This window comes from Myodes glareolus, chromosome 11 (assembly GCF_982192425.1).
Source record: "Myodes glareolus chromosome 11, mMyoGla1.1, whole genome shotgun sequence".
Lineage (NCBI taxonomy): Eukaryota > Metazoa > Chordata > Mammalia > Rodentia > Cricetidae > Myodes > Myodes glareolus.
The window spans coordinates 21,768,504-21,790,996 of record NC_142036.1 but is presented as its reverse complement, the minus strand read 5'-3'; the positions used below and the strand labels follow the sequence as shown (position 1 = coordinate 21,790,996).

The 22,493-nt window shown below is 51.4% G+C and overlaps 2 protein-coding genes across 4 annotated transcripts in view; both read left to right on the top strand.

Annotated features, from left to right (window-relative positions):
* Positions 1–6,248, top strand: part of Bdkrb2 (bradykinin receptor B2) — a 32,142-nt gene extending 25,894 nt beyond the window's left edge. For both annotated transcript variants that reach the window (XM_087911527.1, XM_087911526.1), the window contains one exon: positions 1,514–6,248. In XM_087911527.1, coding sequence (XP_087767653.1) covers positions 1,521–2,627 — 1,107 coding nt within the window. In that variant the 5' untranslated portion in view covers positions 1,514–1,520 and the 3' untranslated portion in view covers positions 2,628–6,248. The remainder of the gene's footprint in view (positions 1–1,513) is intronic.
* Positions 1–17,803, top strand: part of Bdkrb1 (bradykinin receptor B1) — a 43,684-nt gene extending 25,881 nt beyond the window's left edge. Inside the window, exons 1-2 of one of the 2 annotated variants that reach the window (XM_048431492.3) lie at positions 14,375–14,625; positions 16,259–17,803. In XM_048431492.3, the coding sequence (XP_048287449.2) occupies positions 14,531–14,625; positions 16,259–17,339 (1,176 nt within the window). In that variant the 5' untranslated portion in view covers positions 14,375–14,530 and the 3' untranslated portion in view covers positions 17,340–17,803. Of the gene's footprint in view, positions 1–14,374; positions 14,626–16,258 lie in introns of those variants that run through there. The other variant, XM_085697903.2, reaches the window with a different exon arrangement.
* Positions 17,804–22,493: the final 4,690 nt, after the last annotated feature.

The window sequence follows — 22,493 nt, the reverse complement described above, 5'->3', positions numbered from 1 at the left end:
TGGGTCTGAGCCCTCCCGAAATCACCACCTAGCCAATACTCATCACATAGGTGACCACGGGACTCTTTATCCCCATGGGAGCTACAAGGACTCCAGGCACCTCAGGATCCAAACTGGAACACCCATGAGGCACAGGTCTCAGCCGGGCTCTATGGTGGCCCCAGCCCAGAAGACACTCAGGGTTCTTCCTGGGAAATCTCAGGATGTTGAACAGACATTCCCAGATATACTGCCTGGTGCCCCCTGTCATTTGCCCAGCCATGGGCCTCTCCTAGCACCCAAACCACAGGGGACATGCCAATCACACTTGCCTCCTGAGTGTGCTTTGGACTTTTTAATGCATCTTCATAATCGCTCTTTGATTTGAACCTTGCAGCCCTCACACGAGGCCAGTCAGGAAGACAATAGCACACGAGTAGGAGGAAAGTAGAAATGGAAGCCCAGAGAAGTCAAGCCATATGCCCAAGGACACACAGCGAGGACTGGAAGCTAACTAACATTTGTCCAAGCTGAGTGCTTCTTGGCTGAACACAGAGATAAATTCTCTCACTCTAAACACTTCTGAGAAGGGGTTTGCCTTGTGGGGTGCCAATGTCACCTAAAAGTGAAAGAAGAGTTCAGGGGTTAACGCAGTCGAGGGGTTACCAAGGGCCTGCAAATGGTCATCCTAGTTTGGCACTGAGTTCCATTTTAATAGGCTGGCAGAAATAAATCATTACTAATGTTCGGTGAACCACAGTGCTTGGGACTTTTGAGATCTCTACTTACAATCCGAAGAAGTATATTTTATTATTCCCATTTTATTGGTGAGGGACATTAAGTGAAGGTCTAAGGTCACAGAGTTAACTGATAAAGGAGCCAGGATTTGAGCCCAGGTCCAAAGCCTCACTTTCTCTCTTCCCATGCAACCTCTGCTGACCTTCATGCTTGCCCGCCAGCGGGCACAGGCATAGATGTTCTCTCTGCCGGAAGGCACAGGTTGTCCTGGGAACCGGTTGTGGTTCTTGGATCACCAAGGAGGACGTCCCTGTTCTAATCTGATTCATTGCTCATTCCTGACCAGCTCTGAGAGGCTGAGGGGTGACAGACCCTGAGGCAAGTGGTGGGAGAAGGCAGAGTGCACATCCGATCCGCCCATCGTGGACGGCACTCACGACTGCTAGTGTGGCCAAGGAAGGATTCTTACAGAGCTCAGAACAAGGCATGCCATGTCCCTTTGATCCCATGAGCCTCTTAGGCCTCTCAAAGGGCTCTCTCAAGTGTCCCCTAGTGCTGTCCACAGAGGGACTGGAGTCTTGCCACCTCCCACATCCTCACTGCCCTGGGGAGCTACTAGCTGAGCAGACGGACATTTTGGTCTCCCTCATCTTCTGTACTCCTCCCTCCTGCTCCCACTTCCTGTACCCCCACCCTTTCCCTTTCCTTCCCCTTCTCTTCTCTCCTCCCTTCCTTACCCCTCCCCCATCCCCCTGGAGCCTGAGGGTGCAACTGTCTCTTTTCCACTTTCTTTCAGCATTGACATGTTCAACGTCACCACGCACATCCTCGGGTCTACCCTACTTAACAAGAGCCTTCCAGAGAATAGCGACTGCCCAGACACCGAGTGGTTGAGCTGGCTCAACGCCATCCAGGCACCCTTCCTCTGGGTCCTCTTCCTGCTGGCTGCCCTGGAGAACATCTTTGTCCTCAGTGTGTTCTGCCTGCACAAGAACAATTGCACTGTGGCCGAGATCTACCTGGGCAATCTGGCAGCGGCGGATCTCATCCTGGCCTGTGGATTGCCCTTCTGGGCCATCACCATCGCCAACAACTTCGACTGGCTGTTCGGAGAGGTGCTGTGCCGCGTGGTAAACGCACTGATCTACATGAATCTCTATAGCAGCATCTGCTTCCTGATGCTTGTGAGTGTCGACCGCTACCTGGCACTAGTGAAGACCATGTCCATGGGCCGGATGCGCGGGGTGCGCTGTGCCAAAATCTACAGCCTGGTGATCTGGGGCTGTACACTGCTTCTGAGTTCACCCATGCTGATGTTCAGGACCCTGAGGAAGTACAACGAAGAGGGCTTCAACGTCACCGCCTGCGTCATCGACTACCCGTCCTCCTCCTGGGAGGTATTCACCAATGTGCTGCTGAACCTGGTGGGCTTCCTGCTGCCCCTAACCATCATCACCTTCTGCACGGTGAAGATCATGCAGGTGCTGAGGAACAACGAGATGAAGAAGTTCAAGGAGATCCAGACAGAAAGGAAGGCCACTGTGCTGGTGCTGGCCGTCCTGGGGCTCTTTGTGATATGTTGGGTCCCCTTTCAGATCAGTACCTTCCTGGACACACTGATTCGTCTCAACGTGCTGTCTGGATGCTGGGTCAGGCATGCCGTGGACGTCATCACACAGATCAGTTCCTACATGGCCTACAGCAACAGCTGCCTCAACCCTCTGGTGTACGTGATTGTGGGCAAGCGCTTCCGGAAGAAGTCCCGGGAGGTATACCAAGCCATGTGCCGGAGGGGAGGCTGCATGGGAGAACCCATCCAGATGGAGAACTCGCTGGGGACTCTGAAGACCTCTATCTCAGTGGAGCGCCAGATCCACAAGCTGCAGGATTGGTCAGGGAACAGACAATGAACAGAGGCCACCAGGAAGGACCACTTTGAAGACGTGTGAAGACTGGTGGACCCTGGACTACTCAGCCTGGGTGCAGGAAGGAGCTTGAAGCATCCTAGGCAGCCCCAGGGAAACAGACGAAACAGGCACAGGCGGGTGCTTCCAGACCTGTCTCATGGCATGAGCGTGCTGTGAAGAATGGATACACTGGAACACAGTGGGATGATTCTGACTGACTGGCACTCTGAGGCCCCATGAGTGGAGGGATCCTGGGGTAGGGTTGGAAGTGACAGCACTTCCTTCCCACGGTGGCTGGGGGAAGGACAGATCTCCAGGGAAACTGTTGCCAGGTTCGTCCTGTGGCTGCATGCACAGGAGACCCAGTTGACTTGCTTCTAGGTTTCATGGTTTGATGATTCCTTGGTCTTCTGGAGGTTAAACTCCGAGGAGTCCCAAGTAAGGACCCAGAGACTGGGGTTCTGTCACTGCTATCGCCTGTGGAGAAGGTAGACAGTGAGAAAGAACCCCCCACCACCCCGTAGTGTTATGGGGCACTTGCTGAATACACAGCATTAGACACTGTGGGCAAGAGGCAAGACAGTCACAGTAAAATCTGTCTAAAGGGAACCCTGATGTAAGCAGGATGCCCAGGACTTGCAGTCCCTAGGAGGCTGCTGATGGTGTATGAATGCTAGGAACTGTGAAAGGAAGGAACAGAAAGCACCAGGTCTAGTTGAGCCTGTGGACAACACAGAGGCCTGGACCTGGCCTCTGCTTCCTCTGCTATAATGTGAGAGGGTCTTGTGCTTTGGCAAATGGCAGGTGTTATGTGACTGTGCGGCATCAGAACACACTTCACATGGAGATGCTTGGCACAGAGACAGTCACCGAGGCTCAGGAACTACCCAATGGGGAATAATCAGTGCTGGAAAGCACAGGCTGTGCCTGCAGGTGTGGGAGGCCCTCCCTCCCACCTTTCCCTCCTAGTGCCCCACCCCAATGCACACACAATAAAGTGTTACACCCGCCCGGAATTCCGGAACCCAAATCACCACCACAAGACCACCTCCGATGTAAAAACAAGGAGTCTTTATTCACGAGTTAACTCGGTTCCCTCCATCCATCCGAAGTAGCAGCAACTACAGCAGTAGCAACAGGAACAGTGTAGAAGAGACCGGAGCAGCAAAAAAAAAAAAAGGGAGTTCATACAGGGGCAGAGGCTCTGGGCATTCCAAGCCTCGGGGCTTGTGATTGGCTGCCCCCTAGTGGCTTGAAGGGGAATTCCAGACTTCCAGGCTTGGAATTGGCTGCCCTCTCAATGTTGTAAGGGGGATTTCCAGGACTAAGGGAACTTCCCAAACTGCCAGTAACTGCCTGAGGTTCTGATTGGCCCATTTTCCCTGCTCAGGGATTGGCTGGTTTTGAGTAAGGGGCAGAAATGGCTCTGCTTCTGGGTCCAAACTGTGTTTCTTTCTCTGGTTCTTTCTACCTTTTTAACCCTAATCTTGGGGCCAAGGTAAATATCTTTGATATGCCCTAAATCTAGGGACTTGGTGCATTCTTTTGGTCCTAGTTTCAGGGTTCGGGGGCTTTTTTCCGGCTCTAGGTTTGGGGACAAAGTGTCTCTTCCCCTGGGTCTGGTCCTGTTTTTAGATTGTGTTTCTTTCCCTGGGTTGAGGCTTGGAGCCTAGCCATTCGAGGTTTGTGTGGAGGCTGCGGATCAGAGATTTTCTGGGACCTGGGTCTCTCAAAAGCATTTGGCAGACAGGGATGGCGGAGACTACAAGAGTTTGTGTTGCTAGGAGACAAAGAAAAAGAATTCTCACAGGATCAGCCCAGGGAATCCACAGTCCACAGCCTGGCTGCAATCAGTAATTGTCCAGGGCAGTCCTGCTTCACAGGATCCCTGTTTCAGTGGCCAAGGGGTGCCAATCAGTGGGTTAAGAGTGGCTTATAAAGTAGTGGAAGCTATGTACATTTGTGAGGGCAGCTGACCTACCCTAGGTCACTAATCCCAGGGCTTTGATTCCAGGCCCAACTCTCTACATGGCCACAGATTGCCTTATGAGTGATGGCAGGGGTGGCCTGAGCTATCTGAAAACTCTGACTTGAGAAACACCCCCTGGGGTGGGGACAACACACCTGACCCTTGGACAGGTCTTCCACTATAGATGAGAGAACTGCTCCAGGTGGCTTCAGGGTCACTGGATTCCCCGTGAGAACCTACTCCAAGAGCCATGGGTGGGCTCAGTTGTCAGACTCCATACTCCTAGTTCCAGAATCTTCCACAGGAGTTTATTTTTCCACGCGTCCATATCAGTGACTTTTCTCATGGCTGTGACAAATTACCTGGCAGAAGCAGCTTCACCTCCCAGTGTCTAAAAGGTTTCCGTCCACTGTAGCAGGGGGAGTATGGTAACTGGGGCACACAACAGAGGCGTCTTACCTCGGAGGGACCAGTAAACAGACACAACCGAGACCAGGGGCAGGATATGACCGTCCACGGCTTGACCCTAGCTGGTGACTTGCACCAACTAGATCTGATTCCCTAAAGGTCTCATAGCTTCCCCAAATAGGGCCAGCAGTCAGGAAATAGGATCTCAAAACATGAGCGGAGGAGCAGGAGGAATTTCAGACTCAAACTGTAACAATTTACAGGGCGTTACAAACTGGCCCCTGTGACTAACAGTACTCTAAGTTCCCAGAGAGATATGAGGAACAGACCACATAGTCCCCAACACCAAGCCACTTAGGACCTGGCTACCCAATAGCCCAGGAACTGGAGACTCGAGAAGCGAGCAGAGTTCTATGGTGTTTCTGACTAGGTTGGAGCCAGGGGTGTAGAGGAAAGGGGCCCGCAAAAGAAACCCACGCTGGCCGCAGTGTTTACGAAGGGAGCGCTTATGTGGCAAAACAAAACAAAACAAAACAAAACAAAACAAAAAACCTTGAATCCTGACAGAGAAGACCTCGGAGAAATGCCTTTTCCACCCCCCACCCACCCCCAGTAAACTTAACACTTGTAGCCAGGAAAGAAAAACAAGTGGTGTAAAAAGCGGATGCTAGAATTCTGTGCTAGAACGGAACCCAGCCACGGCCATACTATAACATATATAAATGATAAGCAGGGCCCAGTTCTCAGAAGAGATGTTGGTGGGCTGTGGGCTTCAGGAACACAGCCTGGCCTCTTCAGGGTGGCTGAAGGGTCTTCACCTGGGTCTCTGCAGGAGGAAAGCCCCCTTTGTGCTGTGTGGACACCCTGGTGAGAAGTCGTGTCCTGTGAGTGCTTGTGCAGAGGAAGTGACTGGGCTGCCGATGAGAGGGGAGGGCTCCGTGTAAACACTCACCTCTTCTGCGCACTGGAACAAACAGATGAGTTTTGTATAGTGTTTGACTGTGTCACACTTCCTGAAGCCCTGAGTCCTGACCTGGGATACTGACTCCGGCAGTCGAAAGTCTTGGGAGATGAGGAGCACAGCCTGTTCCTGAGGAGAAGATCAGTGGTCTCCAGGAGTATCCCTTCTGAGTTAGAAGTGGGGGAAGCATGACTCACAACACACAATTTGTACAGATTAATATGCATTGAAATATGCACACTTAAATATATTAAATAAATCGTATTATAATTTTTCAGAAAATGAATTTTGGGTGTTTTCCTCCATGCTGCTTTCGTCCGCAGATAGCTAGTTACCGAACCCCTTTTCGATGTCTTAGCATAGAGTGCCAGGGATGGCCAAGTTCAGTCATCCATTTCTATGAAATACTTACATTTGACCTTTGCCTCAAATCAAGAGCATCCCGCCCGATATCAAGACGAAAGCCACTGCTTGTGTATTCCCAGAGATGGGGATCTCCGTCCATTCCATTCAGGTACCACCTCCACTCACCATGTCTTCATTCATCCACTCGTTCATCCAACAGAACTTCAGTCTGTGAGTCCATCTTCTTCATCCCCGAAAGATAAGCCTTCCTTTCCGGTTCTGCCCCCTCGTGTTTCCTGGGTCTTTCTGGGACCCATCATGCCTTACTGCTTCTCACCCCCACTATCAGCCATCTCCCTAATTCTCCTTCTTCATTCATAGGATCAGCTCTTGGGAGCTCAAGTTTCAGAGTCAGGGAGATGCGGAGTCGATTCTGGTTCTGCCCTGGGCTCCCGTTTGATTTTCATCCATGTTACGGCAACTTTAAAATTGGAAGGAGCAACAGCAGCAATCAAGCCAGAGAATTGCCAACAGGGTTCATGTGGGAGAGTGTTTAGAACAGTGTCTGGTACAACGTATGTCATCTGTGATGGTCATAACGGCAGTGATGGTGTTCATAATGGTGGCGATGGTGCAATGATGGTGGTAATGGCATAAGTGATGGATGGTGATGAAGCTGTTGCAGAGGTTGGTGTTGATGGTGGTGATGGTGATGATGATACTCTCCACAGGTAACCTTTTATATGCCCTACCCCTCGTAGAATAAAGCTACATGTTCACATAAATGGCTTGCAAGACCCTTGATAATCTGGCCCCTGTCTACCCTGCTGGCTCCAACTAGTCTATCTGGCCCATTCTCAACCCTCTGGCTACACTGGACTCAAATGTCTGGGCAGATATCGGGAGATGTTCCACTTCTCAGGTGACCTTCCTTTCATCAGCCTACACCCCACACTCTGTACTCGACCTCTGAAGCGCCTGAGGGAGATTCCTGCCCCAGGGGATAAACATGTAGGCATGACAAACCAACCATGTAGGGCACAACTCTGTTTGTGATCCTAGAGAAGCCAGGGACTAGAACCACAATCTCAGCAGTCAGAACTAGATGTGGCGCTGTCCACCCTTCTCCCACTACGTAGGCCTCTCTCTGGACTCCAGGAAGATCCGTGGGGAGAGTTCCTGGTAGGCCTCAGGAAGTCAGTCAAGAGCAGGTATTCTGCATCTATCTGCTCCAGCCAGGGCAGTCAAGGCCAAGTGAATAGATATTACCTATATGCCAGATGACGCCATAGGAACTCAGGCAGTGCACACGGATGATGGCTCGCTGATGTAGGAAGCCAAAAAAGCCCAGGCTTCATAGTCCAGAATGTGGAGGCTCTGCTTCATAGAACTCAGCAGTGCACGCCTCTGTCTCTTTGCTACCCAGTCCTCACTGCCAAGCCTCACATATCCCTGATCCCTCATCCGGAACCAGGGAGGATGTGGGGGGGTCAGGGATGAGCAATAGTGGTCAGGAGTTGACAATAACAATGACTGAGAGCTAAAGTCTGTGGGTTTTGGCTGAGTCCAGGCTTAGGCCAACCCAGGCCCATGGAGTGTTTCACACAGAGCTAAGAACTAAGGGCTTCATCCTCACCACACCAGACCTCACCCCTCTCCGTGGAAATCGGAAAGATCAGGAGCTTACTGGGGTCCTCAGTTCTTAAGGAACATATTAGGGAGCCCCAAAGACTCTGAGGTGTACAGGACTTAACCAACAAGAACTACAAAGTACCACAGAAAGGACCTCCAGGTAGCTTCTCCCACGAATTGCTTCTACACCAGGGTCTGCTCTCGCCACAATACACAAACTGTCTCAGGGCCCTCATGAGTACAGAGGTCCCCTGTTTACAATTGTTCCTCCTAGACATTTTCAACCTTATGAATGCACTGGGCTTCCACTGTCCCGTCAGAATCTTTTCCCAGGCTGGTGATACATCTGAGTCTCTGCCCTGGGCAGAGAGACACCACGCCCAGGGTTGGCTCCAGAGTCACAGTCATGGGGGACGCAGCACACTAGAGAGCTGTGCCACCAGGCTGAGGCATTGGGCGGCATCAATGTGCAGCACTAACTGCTCGTTCCTACTGTTTTCAACTTATGATGCCTTTAGTGAAATGACGCTGATACACTCATATAAATTGTGTTGGGATGTAATCCGTATGCCCACATTTCCCCCATTTCAGCTTTTAGTTCTTTACAGAATTGCACAACCACCGCCATAATTTAATTCCAGAATATCTTCATCATCCCAGAGTGAGATCCCAGACCCATTAGCTGTCACCTCGGATTCCTTTCCTCCCACAGCTTCTGGTAGCCACCCATCTCTGTCTCTCCTTCTGCCTCTCTCCAGCACACTCACACTGTGATACTGGCACACTCACGTGTGAGTACCGATGGTGTCTGGATTCTCTCATCCGCTTCCCACTGAGATGTGACAGTTGTAGGAGCAGTCCCCGTGCGACCTGAGAGAGCCACATCACTCTTCCCTCCCCTGGCTTTGATCTCAGTTTCTCTATCTGTAATATGGAAAGTTAATTCTCTAAGCAAGAACATCTCCAGGAGAGGTTGTGACTCTAAAGGGGGGGGGGAGTTCTGGTGTCAGCAAGACAACTGTGCAACTGTGGGCCAGGCCCCTGGCTCACACCTTGGCTCACCACTTCATGGCCAGAGGAAGCTGGGTTAGGTTCACTAGCTCCTCCGTTTGTGTGTTCTCATCTAGAACAATAAGGAGCCGGGTGTTGTGACAACGGGGTGAGGTCACTGTCACAGGGGGATCACAGTGCATCTCCCAGGAAAGCACAGATCCGTGTGGAAGGAAGTCCACAGTGTGGGCCCATTGAGAACAGCGTCTTGGCAGAAGTAAGGGGTTAACGTGGGGTTATACTGGAGCAGAGTGGGCCCTCGGTCCATTCCAAAAGAAAGGAGGGGACACATTCTAGAGCGACATGCCATGAGCCTCAGAGAGCAGGGTGGCCATAGCCATAGGATCTGAAGAAGCAAGGAAGAGTCTCCCCTCCCCCCCCCCACCCAGGGTCTCCAGCTGCCACAGTCCCAACACCTCCACTCCAGCAGGAAGGAAAGCATCCTGAAAGAGAATAGCCCGGCCCAGCCTATTGAGGTTTGCAGATTTTACCAAGCAGAAGAGACTGGAGCCTTTCCCAAGGTCACATAGAGTGTCAGAGGCCATGCCAGGCTCCCAGATCCAGGAGTATAGGTCTGGTCCCACTGGGTTTGTACACCTACCTCTGCAAATCCAGAATTTGTGCTGCCCCACCTCTTTCCTTTCCCCACCCCCAAGGGCAGGTGTCTTCGACCAGGTTAAAGAGAAGCTGAATGCTCCACCTCCCAGCTTGCGGCTCATGCAGCCACGAAGCCCCTAGGGAAATGCTGTTATTTTACAGACAATGCTAAAACACGACAGAGGTGGGGTTCGAAGCCTCCTAAAGGGACTGTCTTTCCACTCATGTGGCCTCCCCAGTGGGACAGTAGCAGCATTTGCTCTTCTAGGACATGCTGGATAGTTTTGTGTCAACTTGGCACAAACTAAAGTCATCTGAGAGGAGGGAGCCTCAATGAGAAAATACCTCCATAAGACTGAGTTGTAGGCAAGCCTGTAAGGCATTTTCTTAATTAGTGATTGATGGAGGAGGGCTCAGCCCATGGTGGGTGGTGCCATCCTTGGGCTGGTGGTCCTGTGTTTTATAAGAAAGCAAACTGAGTAAGCCATGAGGAGCAAGCCAGTAAGCAGTGTGCGCATGCATACACACACACACACACACACACACACACACACACACACACACACCATGGCCTCTGCCTCAGCTCCCACCTCCAGATTCCTGCACTGTTCCTGGCTTCCTTTGGTGATGAACAGATATGTGGGAGTATAAGCTGAATAAACCCTTTCCTCCCCAACTTGCTTTTGGTCATGGTGTTTCATTATAGTAATAGTAACCCTAACTAAGACAGTGGAGGACCGACCGCCATGAAGCCCTCCTGACAGGACCATAGTCACGTGCAACACCACAACAATGAAACTGAAGTCGCCTCTGCTAGGAGCTCCCAGCCCAGCTGCCTCCCTGGGGCACGGCCTGTAGTTCTGATGGCAACCGAGGATTCCAGCTCCTGCAAGCAGCCTGGAAAACAAATCCAACTGCCCTGCTTGGCCTCGCAGAGCTAGGCTTGAGGTCCTGGGAAAGTGATTCTATGCCTCATACCTACTTCTCTGATATCCGAATTGGGGCCCCCAAAACCTCTTGCTTTGAGGTTGGATAATCTGCTGGCTAGAGAAAGGCACAGGGGCATAGGCCTGGTTCCGGGAGACCAGAAACACTGTACGCTGGGGACTTCTGGACTGGCCCGGGCTTTCCTCCTGATTTCTGTCGGAAGAGGCCAAGTTCTAAGAAGGGAAAGGAGCGAGCCTCCTCTGGACCCCTGCAGTTCACACTGTACCAGGCATTAGTGGTTTGGGATGTGTTTATTTAAGACAAGTGTCGCTGTTATTAGGTATAAATACATAGTTTCTGAATTCACTCAACAAATCCTGAGCATCCGCAATGCATCAGCTTGATGATAGGCATTGAGTTTGTAACCTTACTACAAGGAGATAACCCCACTTTCTTGTCAGAAGAACTCAGACCTAGTCATGTGAGAGCTAACACGTGTGTGTGTGTGTGTGTGTGTGTGTGTGTGTGTGTGTGTGTGTAAAACACATGGAAAGTGACAGGGTGGGAAAAGAGCCAGGAAGCCAGGGCGGAGGAGCAGTAGCTCCAAAAATGGCTCCATTGGGAAGATCTGAGGGGGGTGAGCATGTGGATTCCTGCGAAGGCTGCTCCAGGCAGAGGGAACCAGCAGTTCTAAGATTTCACAGCCCCTAGCACAAAAAAAAAAAGCAAAAAAAAACCTCATGGTGAGGGATGTGTCAGCCCTGACACCACTGAGGAGATCTGGAGGTTTAGTGGCTGAGCCAGGCAGGGCCTGTGAGGGGTGTGCTCACAGGTGACACTGAAGGCCACATCCTGCCTTTGTTCCTGCTGGAGACAGGGAGTCAACATTTCAAGGGTAGCAATGACTTAGATTCCAAAAGATAAAGAAATAGATGTGATGGTCCAGGTTAGGAGGACCTTCCAATAAGACCTAGGAGAAGTTTCCTCTTGAAGACTGAAACCAGGATTGAGGAGAGTGTCTGGAAGCCCCCATGTGCTTTTCCAAGCAGCCCAATACAGGACCCAAGAGCACAGGTGGGTTCCTTGTAAACTCCCCTGGTCCATGGAACCCTGGCCCAGTTTCCGCCCTCCAGTGGGCATCTTCTCATCCCAGGGCACCACCCAGAGCCACCTACCTCAGGCTAGCTTCAGGCAGCTCAGGCATCCAGATGCTCTTACACCCATAACCTTTCCCTGAAGGTGTCTGAGTGTGCCTGTATCCCTCACCCTGGTGCTGGGAGTAAGGGCTGTAGGAGTCTGAGATGATGAATGAGGTTTGAACAGAAAGAGAGGAGCAGAAGGGCACTGTCTCAGGTTCTCATGGTGAGTCTTAGACACACCAGGAAACCTAGCTGCCCACTCACTCACAGTGTGTCCCCAGGTGTCTGTCTCAGCAAGACATCAGAGGGGTTTGTGAACTCCGGGGTAGAGCCACTGTCTGTCTGGAGCATCTGTCTAGCAGGATGAATTGAAGGAAAGAAAGAACGTGAAAGCAAAGAGAAGGGTTTCTAGTCCTCAGTCCCAGACCGGGCTGTGTGAGCTTCCTAACCTGTGTCTGAGGTGGATGACCACTGTCTTAGGGTTTCTATTGGTGTGAAGAGCCACCGAGTCCCCAGAAACTCTTATGAAGGAAAACATTTCATTGGGGCTGGCTTCCACGTTCAGAGTCCATTATCCTCATGGCGAGAATCATAGCAGCATGCAGGCAGACAGGATGCTGGTGAGAAGCTAGAGTCCTACATCTTGATCCACAGGCAACAAGAAATGAACTGTCTCACTGGATGTAGCTTGAACATAGGAGATCTCAAAGCCCACCTCTACAGTGGCACGCTTCCTCCAACAAAGCCACACCTCAGTGCCCCTCCCTTTGGGGGTCATTTTCTTTCAAACCACCACAACCACCAACCCTGAACAAAGGCAAGGGCTGGGCTCTGAGGAGGACAGGGCATCTCGCTTCAAAAGGAGCCCACTCCACTGTGGGTGGTTTGTTTGTTTTTCTCTCCATCACCTTCTCATTGGATGGAGGTAGCGACACCGTGTGACGGGGTGGAGGAGCTCTTGTGGTGCCCAGCAGGCAGGGCCTGTCTGGAGTACCAAGTGATGGAGAATGCACTAGGCAGGGGAAGTAAGGAGAGCAGCAACTAGAGAACTGAAAATTGGCCGCCTGCATCTCAGATGTCAAGACTGACATTCTGGGAAGTGTCTTCATGAATGACCCAGGCTCTGTGTCCGAAACAGCAGTGATGCCCAGCTAGCCCGAGGGCCTATCTCCAATCATCAACTGGCCAAGTTTTCCTCTAGATTCTGACTTCTCCACATTTTTTACCCAGTGGACTAACTCAACAACAAAGAGAACTCAACCAGTCTGTGGGGATGAGCCAGCCCTGACTATATGCGTGGGAGTTACAGATGGAGCTCACTCAAAAAAGGCCAGAAGACCCTCTTGGAGGGTCCATCCATTTCTTATGCCTATTTGGTTTTCCTCTCCCACCATACATTACCCCATTACTCCCACCATACATTTTGTCCATAGACAAAAGGACCCCTGCTCTTTGACCCCAAGCAGCTTTCCACCTCAATGAGAATAAACCTGTTTTTGAAAGCTTCCCACCCTGCCTAGGGTGGCCCAGGGCCTGAGCCAGACACCTCAGACTCATTCCCCAAAGCCCTGCTTCATCAGCCTCCACAGTTGCTTGTGGGTTCGGTCCCACCCCAACCTGACCTTCTGCCCTTGGCTGCTCTCATTCCTGTGGACAGAGAAGCTGAGATAAGGTCCTCCCTCCTCCCATCAGAACTAGTCAAGGGCTCTGCTGAGAGCAGATCAGTGCTGGGCAGGGAGACATGACCTCAGGACAGACACTTCTCAGCCACGGTCCAGTCAAGACTCTAAGGAATCAAGGGAGAGCCAGTGCTAGTTAGCAAGGCCTGGCTACACTGCCAAATAAAAAAGCCCATGGCTTGTGCTTTCTTCTGTCTAAGTCAGTTCTAGGAGAATCCAAAGCACGGAAATCCAACTGTCTCCCAATGCCCCATCTCTGGGGAGAGGTGTGGCCAGAGGGAAGGCAAGTGAACTTCTCATAGGTTCCAATGCTCCTTCCTTTATTTTTTCCTTTGTGTTTCCAAAATTTCACAGCCCCTAGCACCAAAAACAACAAACAAACAAACAAACAAAAAAACATCTGGAAAATATCTGCTAGGGGTGGTGAAATCATGGAGCAGAAAGAAAAAAAAAATAAAAGAGGAAGACAATATACGAGAGACAGCAGGAACATCTTTGTCTGGATGAGCGGGACTCACCTCTGGAAACAGAGTTCCAGCCACAAACCTGGGCAGTTTCCAGCAGGAAGGCAGAGCGAGACAGCCAGAGAGAGGAATGAAGAGAGACGAGAGGCCAGGTGCCCAGCTCTCAAAACACACCAGGAATTCCTGCCTCTCTGAAAGCCAGGCCTCGGGTAGCTCGACTTCGTGGATGCCAGCTCACACCAAAACCAAACCCAGAGCCGCCAGCAAGGATTAGGAAAAGCTTGACTGGTCTTACTCAACTCCGAGCCCTGCGTGAGTCAAACTTTTTTCTGAGCTCACTGTTTGTACAACGAGGCCCACACTGATGGATTCTTGGCTGTGTGGTCTTTCACTACTCATATTCAAGAGGAGATGTCCTAGGGTAGCCAAATCCCAGACCTCCTGGAGCCAATGGGGAATGGGGAAGCCATCACTCAATATACCGACAGGGGTGAGCTTTGGGTGTCTGTGGGGCCTATTTGGCAACACACAGTCGTTAGGCAAAATCAACAGGCCACAAATGTCAGTGAAGAAAGTGCCAGGTTGTCGAAGGACCTCCTACTAGCCCTAAGTGCCAAGAGAAGTGCAATGTCACACCTCCCTCCAGCCCAAAGCCTCGTCTGGCTTGAGACTCACTTTTTGGGTAATCCCCTGTGACATCATGAGAACAGAGGTGGTTTCATTTAAGACCAGCGTATGTCCAGAGAGCTGACCAGTACAGAAACCTCCCAAGACAGCCATCACGATCAAAAACCCAGTCGAAGCTGCGAACTTTCTCGTTTTCTGCCAGGGTAAGTCATAACCGTCTGTTTTCCTCTGAGGACCGTTAAATGCAATCATAGACTATGACTCTTAGCAAAAGACAATAAACAAAACAAGCCCTCGTCTACATATGTACTAGCCGAACAGACAGGCTGCAAACGTTCATTTTAAACAGAATTTGTATCCCATGTCTGGGTTTGTTTCTGGTTTGAAGGGATAGCTTTTTGTGGTTTTGAGACAGGGTCTCCCTATGTAGCCCAATACTGCTTCAGGATCTCCAGTTCTGGGTTTGGAGGCATAAGCCACAATACTCAGCTTCTAGTTTGGGATTTAATTTTGTGTGGTTTTGTGTGTATGTGTTTGCGCGCGCACGTGCATATGCACATGTGTGTGCGTATTGAGACAGGTCTCTCTATGTAGCCCTGGCTGTCCTGGAGCTCAATATGTAGCCCAGGCTGGTCTCGAACCCTTCGAGATCCTGTTTCTGCTAGTAGAATGCTCGGATTAAAAGCATGCGCCACCATGCCTTGTCCCTTCTTCTTAAAAGCTTTTTTGTCTTCATTTTAATTTTGATTTTCTGTGTATGGGTGTTTTGCCTTATGTATGTGTGTATCTATGTACAGCATGTGATTTTCAGTATATGGGTGTGTTGCCTGCATGTATGTATGTGCAGCACATGCATGCAGTGCCTGTGGAGGACAGAAAAAGATATCAGATCCTCTGAGTCTGGAGTTACAGATGGCTATGAACTGCCATAGGATTGCTAGGACTCAAACTCCGGTCCTCTGGAGGAGCAGCAGTCAGTGCCTGTCTTCGGGTTTCTACTGCTGTGATGAAACTCCTTGACCAATAAGCAAGTTGTGGAGGAAAGAGTTTATTTGACTTATACTTCCACAGCATAGTCCATCATTGAAGGAAGTCAGAACAGAAACTCAAACAGGGCAGAAAACTGAGGCAGGAGCTGACACAGAGGCCAAGGAGGGATGCTGCTTACAGACTTGCCCCTCATTGCTCAGCCTGCTTTCTTTCTTCCTTTTTTTTTTTTTTTTTTTTGGTTTTTCAAGACAGGGTTTCTCTGTAGCTTTGGAGCCTGTCCTGGAACTAGCTCTTGTAGACCAGGCTGGTCTCGAACTCACAGAGATCTGCCTGCCTCTGCCTCCCGAGTGCTGGGATTAAAGGCGTGCACCACCACGGCCCAGCTCAGTCTGCTTTCTTATAAGAACCCAGGACCACCATTCCAAGGATGGCACCACCCACCAGTACTGGACCCTCCCCCATTGATCACTAATAGAGAAAATGCCCTACAGCTGGGTCTTCTGGAGACATTTCCTCAACTGAGGCTCCTTCCTCTCGACTCTAGCTTGTGTCAAGTTGACACCCAAACCAGTCAGTACCATGTTTTTAGTCAATGGGCCTTTCCTCCAGCCTCTACTGTTCCCTCTGTTAGACTAGGCCAGTCCTCTCCTCCTCTACAGAAACAAACAGGAAATGCTGTCAGACAGCCTGGGCTGCACCACTCTGCCCTGCCACCATAGCAAGAAAGTAGTCAAAGACACAGTTACATAAGCAGTGAGCATGGCTGTGTGCCAATGAAACTTTATTGTCTGGAACAGACCACGGGCTGGGTGTGATCCCCTGTACTCTTTACTCTGTCCATTTCAGGTCACTGTGGATGGCGTCCCAGGCCTTATTGAAGCTGCAGCCCTCTAACCAAAGCCAGCAGGCGTCTCCCAACATCACTTCCTGTACGAATGCTCCAGAAGCCTGGGACTTGCTGTATAGGGTGCTGCCAGGATTTGTCATCACCATCTGTTTCTTTGGCCTTCTGGGGAACCTTTCAGTACTGTCCTTCTTCCTCCTGCCTCGGCAGCGGCGGAGACAACACCGCTTAACTGTCGCCGAAATCTACCTGGCTAACTTGGCAGCTTCTGATCTGGTGTTCGTCCTGGGCCTACCCTTCTGGGCAGAGAACATCGGGAACCGTTTCAACTGGCCCTTTGGCACTGAACTCTGCCAGGTGGTCAGTGGGATCATCAAGGCCAATCTTTTCATCAGTATCTTCTTGGTGGTGGCCATCAGTCAGGACCGCTACCGGTCCCTGGTATATCCCATGACTAGCCGAGGGTCCCGGCGGCGGCGGCAAGCCCAAGCCACCTGTCTGCTCATCTGGGTAGCAGGGGGCCTCTTGAGCATCCCCACATTCCTTCTACGTTCTGTCAAAGTCGTCCCCGACTTGAACATCTCTGCCTGCATCCTGCTTTTCCCCCACGACGCTTGGCATTTTGCAAGGATGGTGGAGCTGAACATTTTGGGTTTCTTCCTCCCATTGACTGCCATCATCTTCTTCAACTATCACATCCTGGCATCCCTGAGAGGGCACAAGGAGGCCAGCAGAACCAGGTGTGGGGGTCCCAAGGGCAGCAAAACGACGGGGCTGATCTTCACTCTGGTGGTCTCCTTCCTGGTCTGCTGGGCTCCCTACCACTTCTTTGCCTTCCTGGATTTCCTGGTCCAGGTGAAGGCAATCCAGGATTGCTCCTGGATGGAATTCACGGACCTGGGCCTGCAGCTGGCCAACTTCTTTGCTTTCATCAACAGCTGCCTGAACCCACTGATTTATGTCTTTGCGGGCCGGCTTTTAAAGACCAGGATCTGGGGGCATTATAAGAGATGCAGCCCTGGAAGCCTCGTGTCCATATCCCCCAACAGGAAAGAACTCTTTCGACTATTCTGGCAGAATTGAAACAGCAGCCAGCCACAAAGCCTAGCTTCTAGACCAGCTGTCTCTGATACCCTACAGACCATCTTGTCAGCTGACCCATGGCCTACAAAGATGCCCGGCGCATGCTACTAAGAGGGTAGCAGGGATTTTGCAGATATGATTAAGCTAAGGATTAAGCTGGAGATTAAGCTGATCCTGAAGTATTTGGGGGCAGGGGTAACAAAATAGTCACGGGGTTCCTTTTAAGTAGAGACTTCAGAGGGCTGGAATATGTGCAGACGGAAGCAGAGGTCAGAGTGATGAGGAAGGGGCCGTGGACAGGGGACTGCAGGTGCCCTTAGAGTATGGAGAAGAAAGAATGCAAGCACACGTCCTCTATGCAATCTCTAGAAAGCAGCAGCCCCGTCAACCTGCCGACTTTAACCCCGCCGCCCACAACTGTGAAAGAAGAAAACTGTGAGAGAATAAAGTTGTGTTCTCATTGACATTTGCCAAGTTTGTGATTACTGCCATAGCAACCACAAAAGCACCCAGCAAGGGTCCCCCTTGACACTCCCATTCACCCAGGCCTTCCAAGGCTGACTTTGAGGAAAGCAGAGGTGGGTAGCTGCAGACCCTACCCATAGGAGCTTGCAGAGGTCTAAATAACCCTACATCCGAATGGGAAGTTCCACAGGCTACAAATCCAGCAGCTCCCAGGGAAGGAAGGGTCAGTTCCTTCCCTCAGATCTGTGTAGGGTGGACGCTGGGGGCTGTGGAAACAGACAGGGAGGGCTGGGTGCTCACTCAGCCCTTGCAGTGGGAAGGCACAGGCCGTTGCCTAGAGTCTGGTGTGGGAGAAATCTCTGTATTCTATCAATCATATTTTAAATGAACTCTGATTAGCCAGGCAGGAAGTATAGGCAGGTTAACCAGACAGGAAGTAGAGGTGGGACGAGGAGAACAGAAGTATTCTGGGAAGCAGGAAGCTCCCTTGGCAGTTCTGCCCAGACCACCGATGTAAGCTGCCCCGCTGAGAAAGGTACTGAGCCGTGTGGCTAACATAGATAAAAATAATGGACTAACATAAGTTATAAGAGCTAATGAGCTAATGGGTCAATCAGTTTATAACCTAATGTAGACTCTATGTGATTTTCTTTGGGACTTGCCGGTTGTGGGGTACTAGGCGGGACAGATACCCCAACAAGCAGGCCCCCTCATGTTACAAGAATTCACGTGAATATTACTGAATGTTGGAGCCTTCATCCAATCTCTCCTTGGCTTCAAGGATCCAGGAGGGACCCTCCCAGAGAACTCTAGATGATACACAAGAGAGTGTCACAGGATGGAAGAACTGCCTATCCAGGTGACAGGGTGGGTCAGAGAACACAGGACAGTGGCTGCTGGCTGGGACAGGTAGAGGAGTATTCTGGGAGACGTAGCCTGGCTTTAAAAAAAACTAGCTGTTGGCCAAGCAAAATAGGGAAAGGGCATGGTCCAGAAGGAAGCAAGCTAATCCAGAGCAGTGGGCTTTCAAGTTAGGAGAGGAGTCGGGGGAAGCACAAGGAGCTCCCAGAGGCAGGGGTTGGAGGAGAAAAGACATGACAAATGAGTATTTGATGCCCTCCCATAGACAGTGCTCACAAAACAGAGGGGTGTTCTGGGGGTCCTGAGGGGTCCCACTGAGTCTACAGAGCATGCATTTGTGGTGACAATTTACTCACTGAGGCTTGGTAAGCCCAGGAAGGCAGTCAGGTTGTGCTGGGGCTGGATTTCAGCAGATAGACCGTCATGGTTCTGGGAGGTTCAGGGTATCAGTCAGCCTGTGGGGAATGGCTGAGGGGTGGAAGGAAGGAAGCCTGGGTGGTATAGTAGTCAGCTTTCTCTCACTATGACATAACACCAAAACATGCCAACATAACAAGGGGGCAGGTTTATCTCAGCTCACCACTTCAGAGGTTTCCATCTGTGGTTGGCCTTGCTGCTGTGGGTTAGGGGCAGCACAGAGCACCTTGGCAGGAGAGCATGGTGCAAGAGGTACATATGTAGTTGATGACTGGGAATCAGAGGAAGACAGGAGAAGCTGGGGTCCCAATATCTCCTCTAAGGGGATGTCCCCCATGACCTAACCTCCTAAATACCCCACTATATCCCAGGAGCATCACAGGCTGGCCAAGCCTTTACCACGTGGGCCTTTGGGGGTACACTTGAGATCCAAACGCAGGCGGGATATGGAGGAGAATGATATTGAAACAGGAAAAGGTTAGTGGCTGGGGAACACCTTGACCCGAGTACAAGGATGTCCTCAAACATCCCAGTAGGAGAGTCATCCCGGGGATGACAAGGACAAGCCTGGCTGTGGCACTGGGGCCCAAGTGGGGGAGGGTGAAGGACAGTGAAGGCCATGAGGGATAAGGACTCAAGCCATCGCACAGGCGGGGTGGGTTGCCTGCCCTGGTGGGTTGCAGGGGAAGACCCTGCAAGGCCTAGGGAAGAGAGAATTGTTGAGCAAAGTGCCAAGGTCCAGCAATGGGGAAGTCACAATGACCAGACATTCAGGATGCGTGGGAGGTGAGGACGGACCCTGTCACTCCAGCATGGAAGGGGTTAGTCCTCATCGAACAACTCAGATGCAAATTCACTCAAAAACTAAAAAGTACCCCTGGAGCCTGGCCACAGGTCTGCCAGGCTGACCTACCAGAACCTATGGTCACTGACCCAGCTCAATGTTTTCCTGGAGAGTGTAGTATGGTTCGGACATATGAACAGGATCCAGCCTGCCTATGCATCCACTTTGGACCCTATGGATTTAAACCATGCTTTTGAGTTCATTGCCAATGTGAAATCCCGCATAGCTGCAAATGTCCAGCTTGCCTACACAGCTTGCATGGTGTCTTTCCAGTCAGTGGAAGGTCTAGCCTCTGGCCACTGTTGAACTCCTCGGTGAATAAGAGAGGGTTATTCCTGGTGCCCTCAAGGATGATCCCCTGGGGCTCCCTGGGGCACAGATGCCTTGGTATTAAGAGGCAGTATACTGCCAACAGGGTGTCCTCCCATAGGTGTCACAAGTGCCTGGCAGCTCCAGGAGACTTAGTTTGCCACCTCTGGTATAGTTCAGTACCTGGGTTTACAGTCCAGAAAGCTGGACCAGTGTGCCCTGCCTGAGTGGGGGCCCACACGTTAAGAAGAGTGAGCTGGTGTGTGAGCCTCGAAAACACTGCTTGCAGGCCTGCAGGTCAGGGTGGGGGTGGGGCGAGCCCTGGAAGAGAAGCTCTATTAAACAGGCACCTGATTTGTGGGGGCGGGGCCTATGAAGAAGCCTGCTGTGGGCTGGGACAGCAGCAGGCAGCATCTGGCAGAGCCGCACAAGGGAGAGGCTGTATTCCTTCTGTCCAGCTGCAGGAAGGGGAGAGGCTGGCCTTGGTTCAGAGCCAGTGCTGGAGAAGGAATATATTCTGTCCCCACTGGTTTGGCGACAGGCTCTGCTGGCAGGTTTCATACTTAGGGCTGCGCCCAGCCATACCTGGGGTGCCAATACTGGCATGGACAGTGAATTAGCCAGGGGTCCCCATGTCTTCCAGGAACTCCTCCTTTCTCTTGTAGAGGGGTCAAGGCCAGAGGTGAAGCTTCTTCCACAGGGCACTGCCAGCCTCTGGATCCATCTTGCTTTTGCTGCTGTGAACAGGGAAAGAGACAGGCTCCCTGTCACATAGACCATCCCTCATCCCTCATCCCTCATCCTATGCATCATGGTACTGAGCAGGGCAAGGCCCCTCCAAATCCCAGCCCTGGGGAGCTCCTACATGTTGCAACAGTCAAGGCAGATTCTTATTCTCTGTAGATGAGTCATGAGTTTGATGAAAAGCAAGTAGGGAGGCTCCCCCGCCCCCACAACAGCAGCTCCCACAGGCCTGGGAACCAGACAAAGGCTATGGTGATCTCTTGGTTCCAACTGAGCTCACCTCTGGTCTCTGAACACCTTCAGGTCCTCCCTACTGCCTTCCTACTAGAGTTGTTGTCCGAGTTATAGACAGGGTTCTGGTTGTCAGGGTTACAGATGGGGTTCTGGTTGTCAGGGTGACAGATAGAGTTCTGATTGTCAGGATTACAGATGGAGTTCTGGTTATCAGGATTACAGACGGGGTTCTGGTTGTCAGGGTTACAGACAGGGTCCTGGTTGTCAGGGTTACAGATGGGGTTCTGGTTGTCAGGGTTACAGACAAGACTCTGGCCCTAACAAGGAAATCTCAGCATCCTCAACAGGCCTATTTAACAACAGTGCGAGTAGAAAAGGAAATTATTTAGTGTGGCCACAGTGAGAGGAAGGATGCAGGGCCAGTGGCTCTCCAAGGGCAAAGGCTGTGAACATCTGAGCAGTCCTGGTCAAGGTGTGGTCCTGCCCATCACTGTCTCAGCTCCAGCCTCTCCGTCAAGGCAGTCTGACAAGCTGTCAGTACCGTGAGAGGTCTCCTTCTAGGAGATGAATTCTCCTCCCACTGGTGCCAAGCTTCAGCCTTTTCCTTTCTCTTGCAAGCATCTATCAAGGGATAAGGCCACTGATTAGATCAGAATCCCTGGATCCAATCACCTCCTGGAAGCCCATCAGATGGTAACCAGTGTCCCAACAGACTTACCTTTCGGCCAGTGCTGGTGGGCGGGAGGCAGCAGCCATTCTGTGACAGGCTTCTGTGGCAGCCATTCCTGATGCTCTTTTAGTTCTTGCTAGCGCTAGTGTTGGGCAATTGGAGGTGAACCTTGAGCCATGGAAGGTTCAAGGTCACAGCCCCCCTCCCCCGTGTTTTTCTGCTACAGTCAGCTTGGAAATCTTATGTTAAGATGGGTCATAAGGAGTTGGCCAGGCGGTGGTGGCACACACCTTTACTCCCAGCACTTAGGAGGCAGAGGCAGGTGGATCTTTCACTTTGAGGCCAGCCTGGTCCACAGAGTGAGCTCTAGGACAACTGGGGCTATTCAGAAAAACTCTGTCTCAAGAAGCAACAACAGAGCAATACCGATACCTGCCAGTGTTCAGCGTTCCGAGGGTGGGTGGGTGACAGAGAGACTCTGAAGGACAAGATAGGCTTTAGCAGAAGCATCAGAGTGGATCGACCCTGATGGACAGCGCTCTGAGCAGCTGTGCAGCAGCCTCTAAGCCTCTCATCTAGGAGTTGCCTAAGGAACCATGACCTAAGCAAT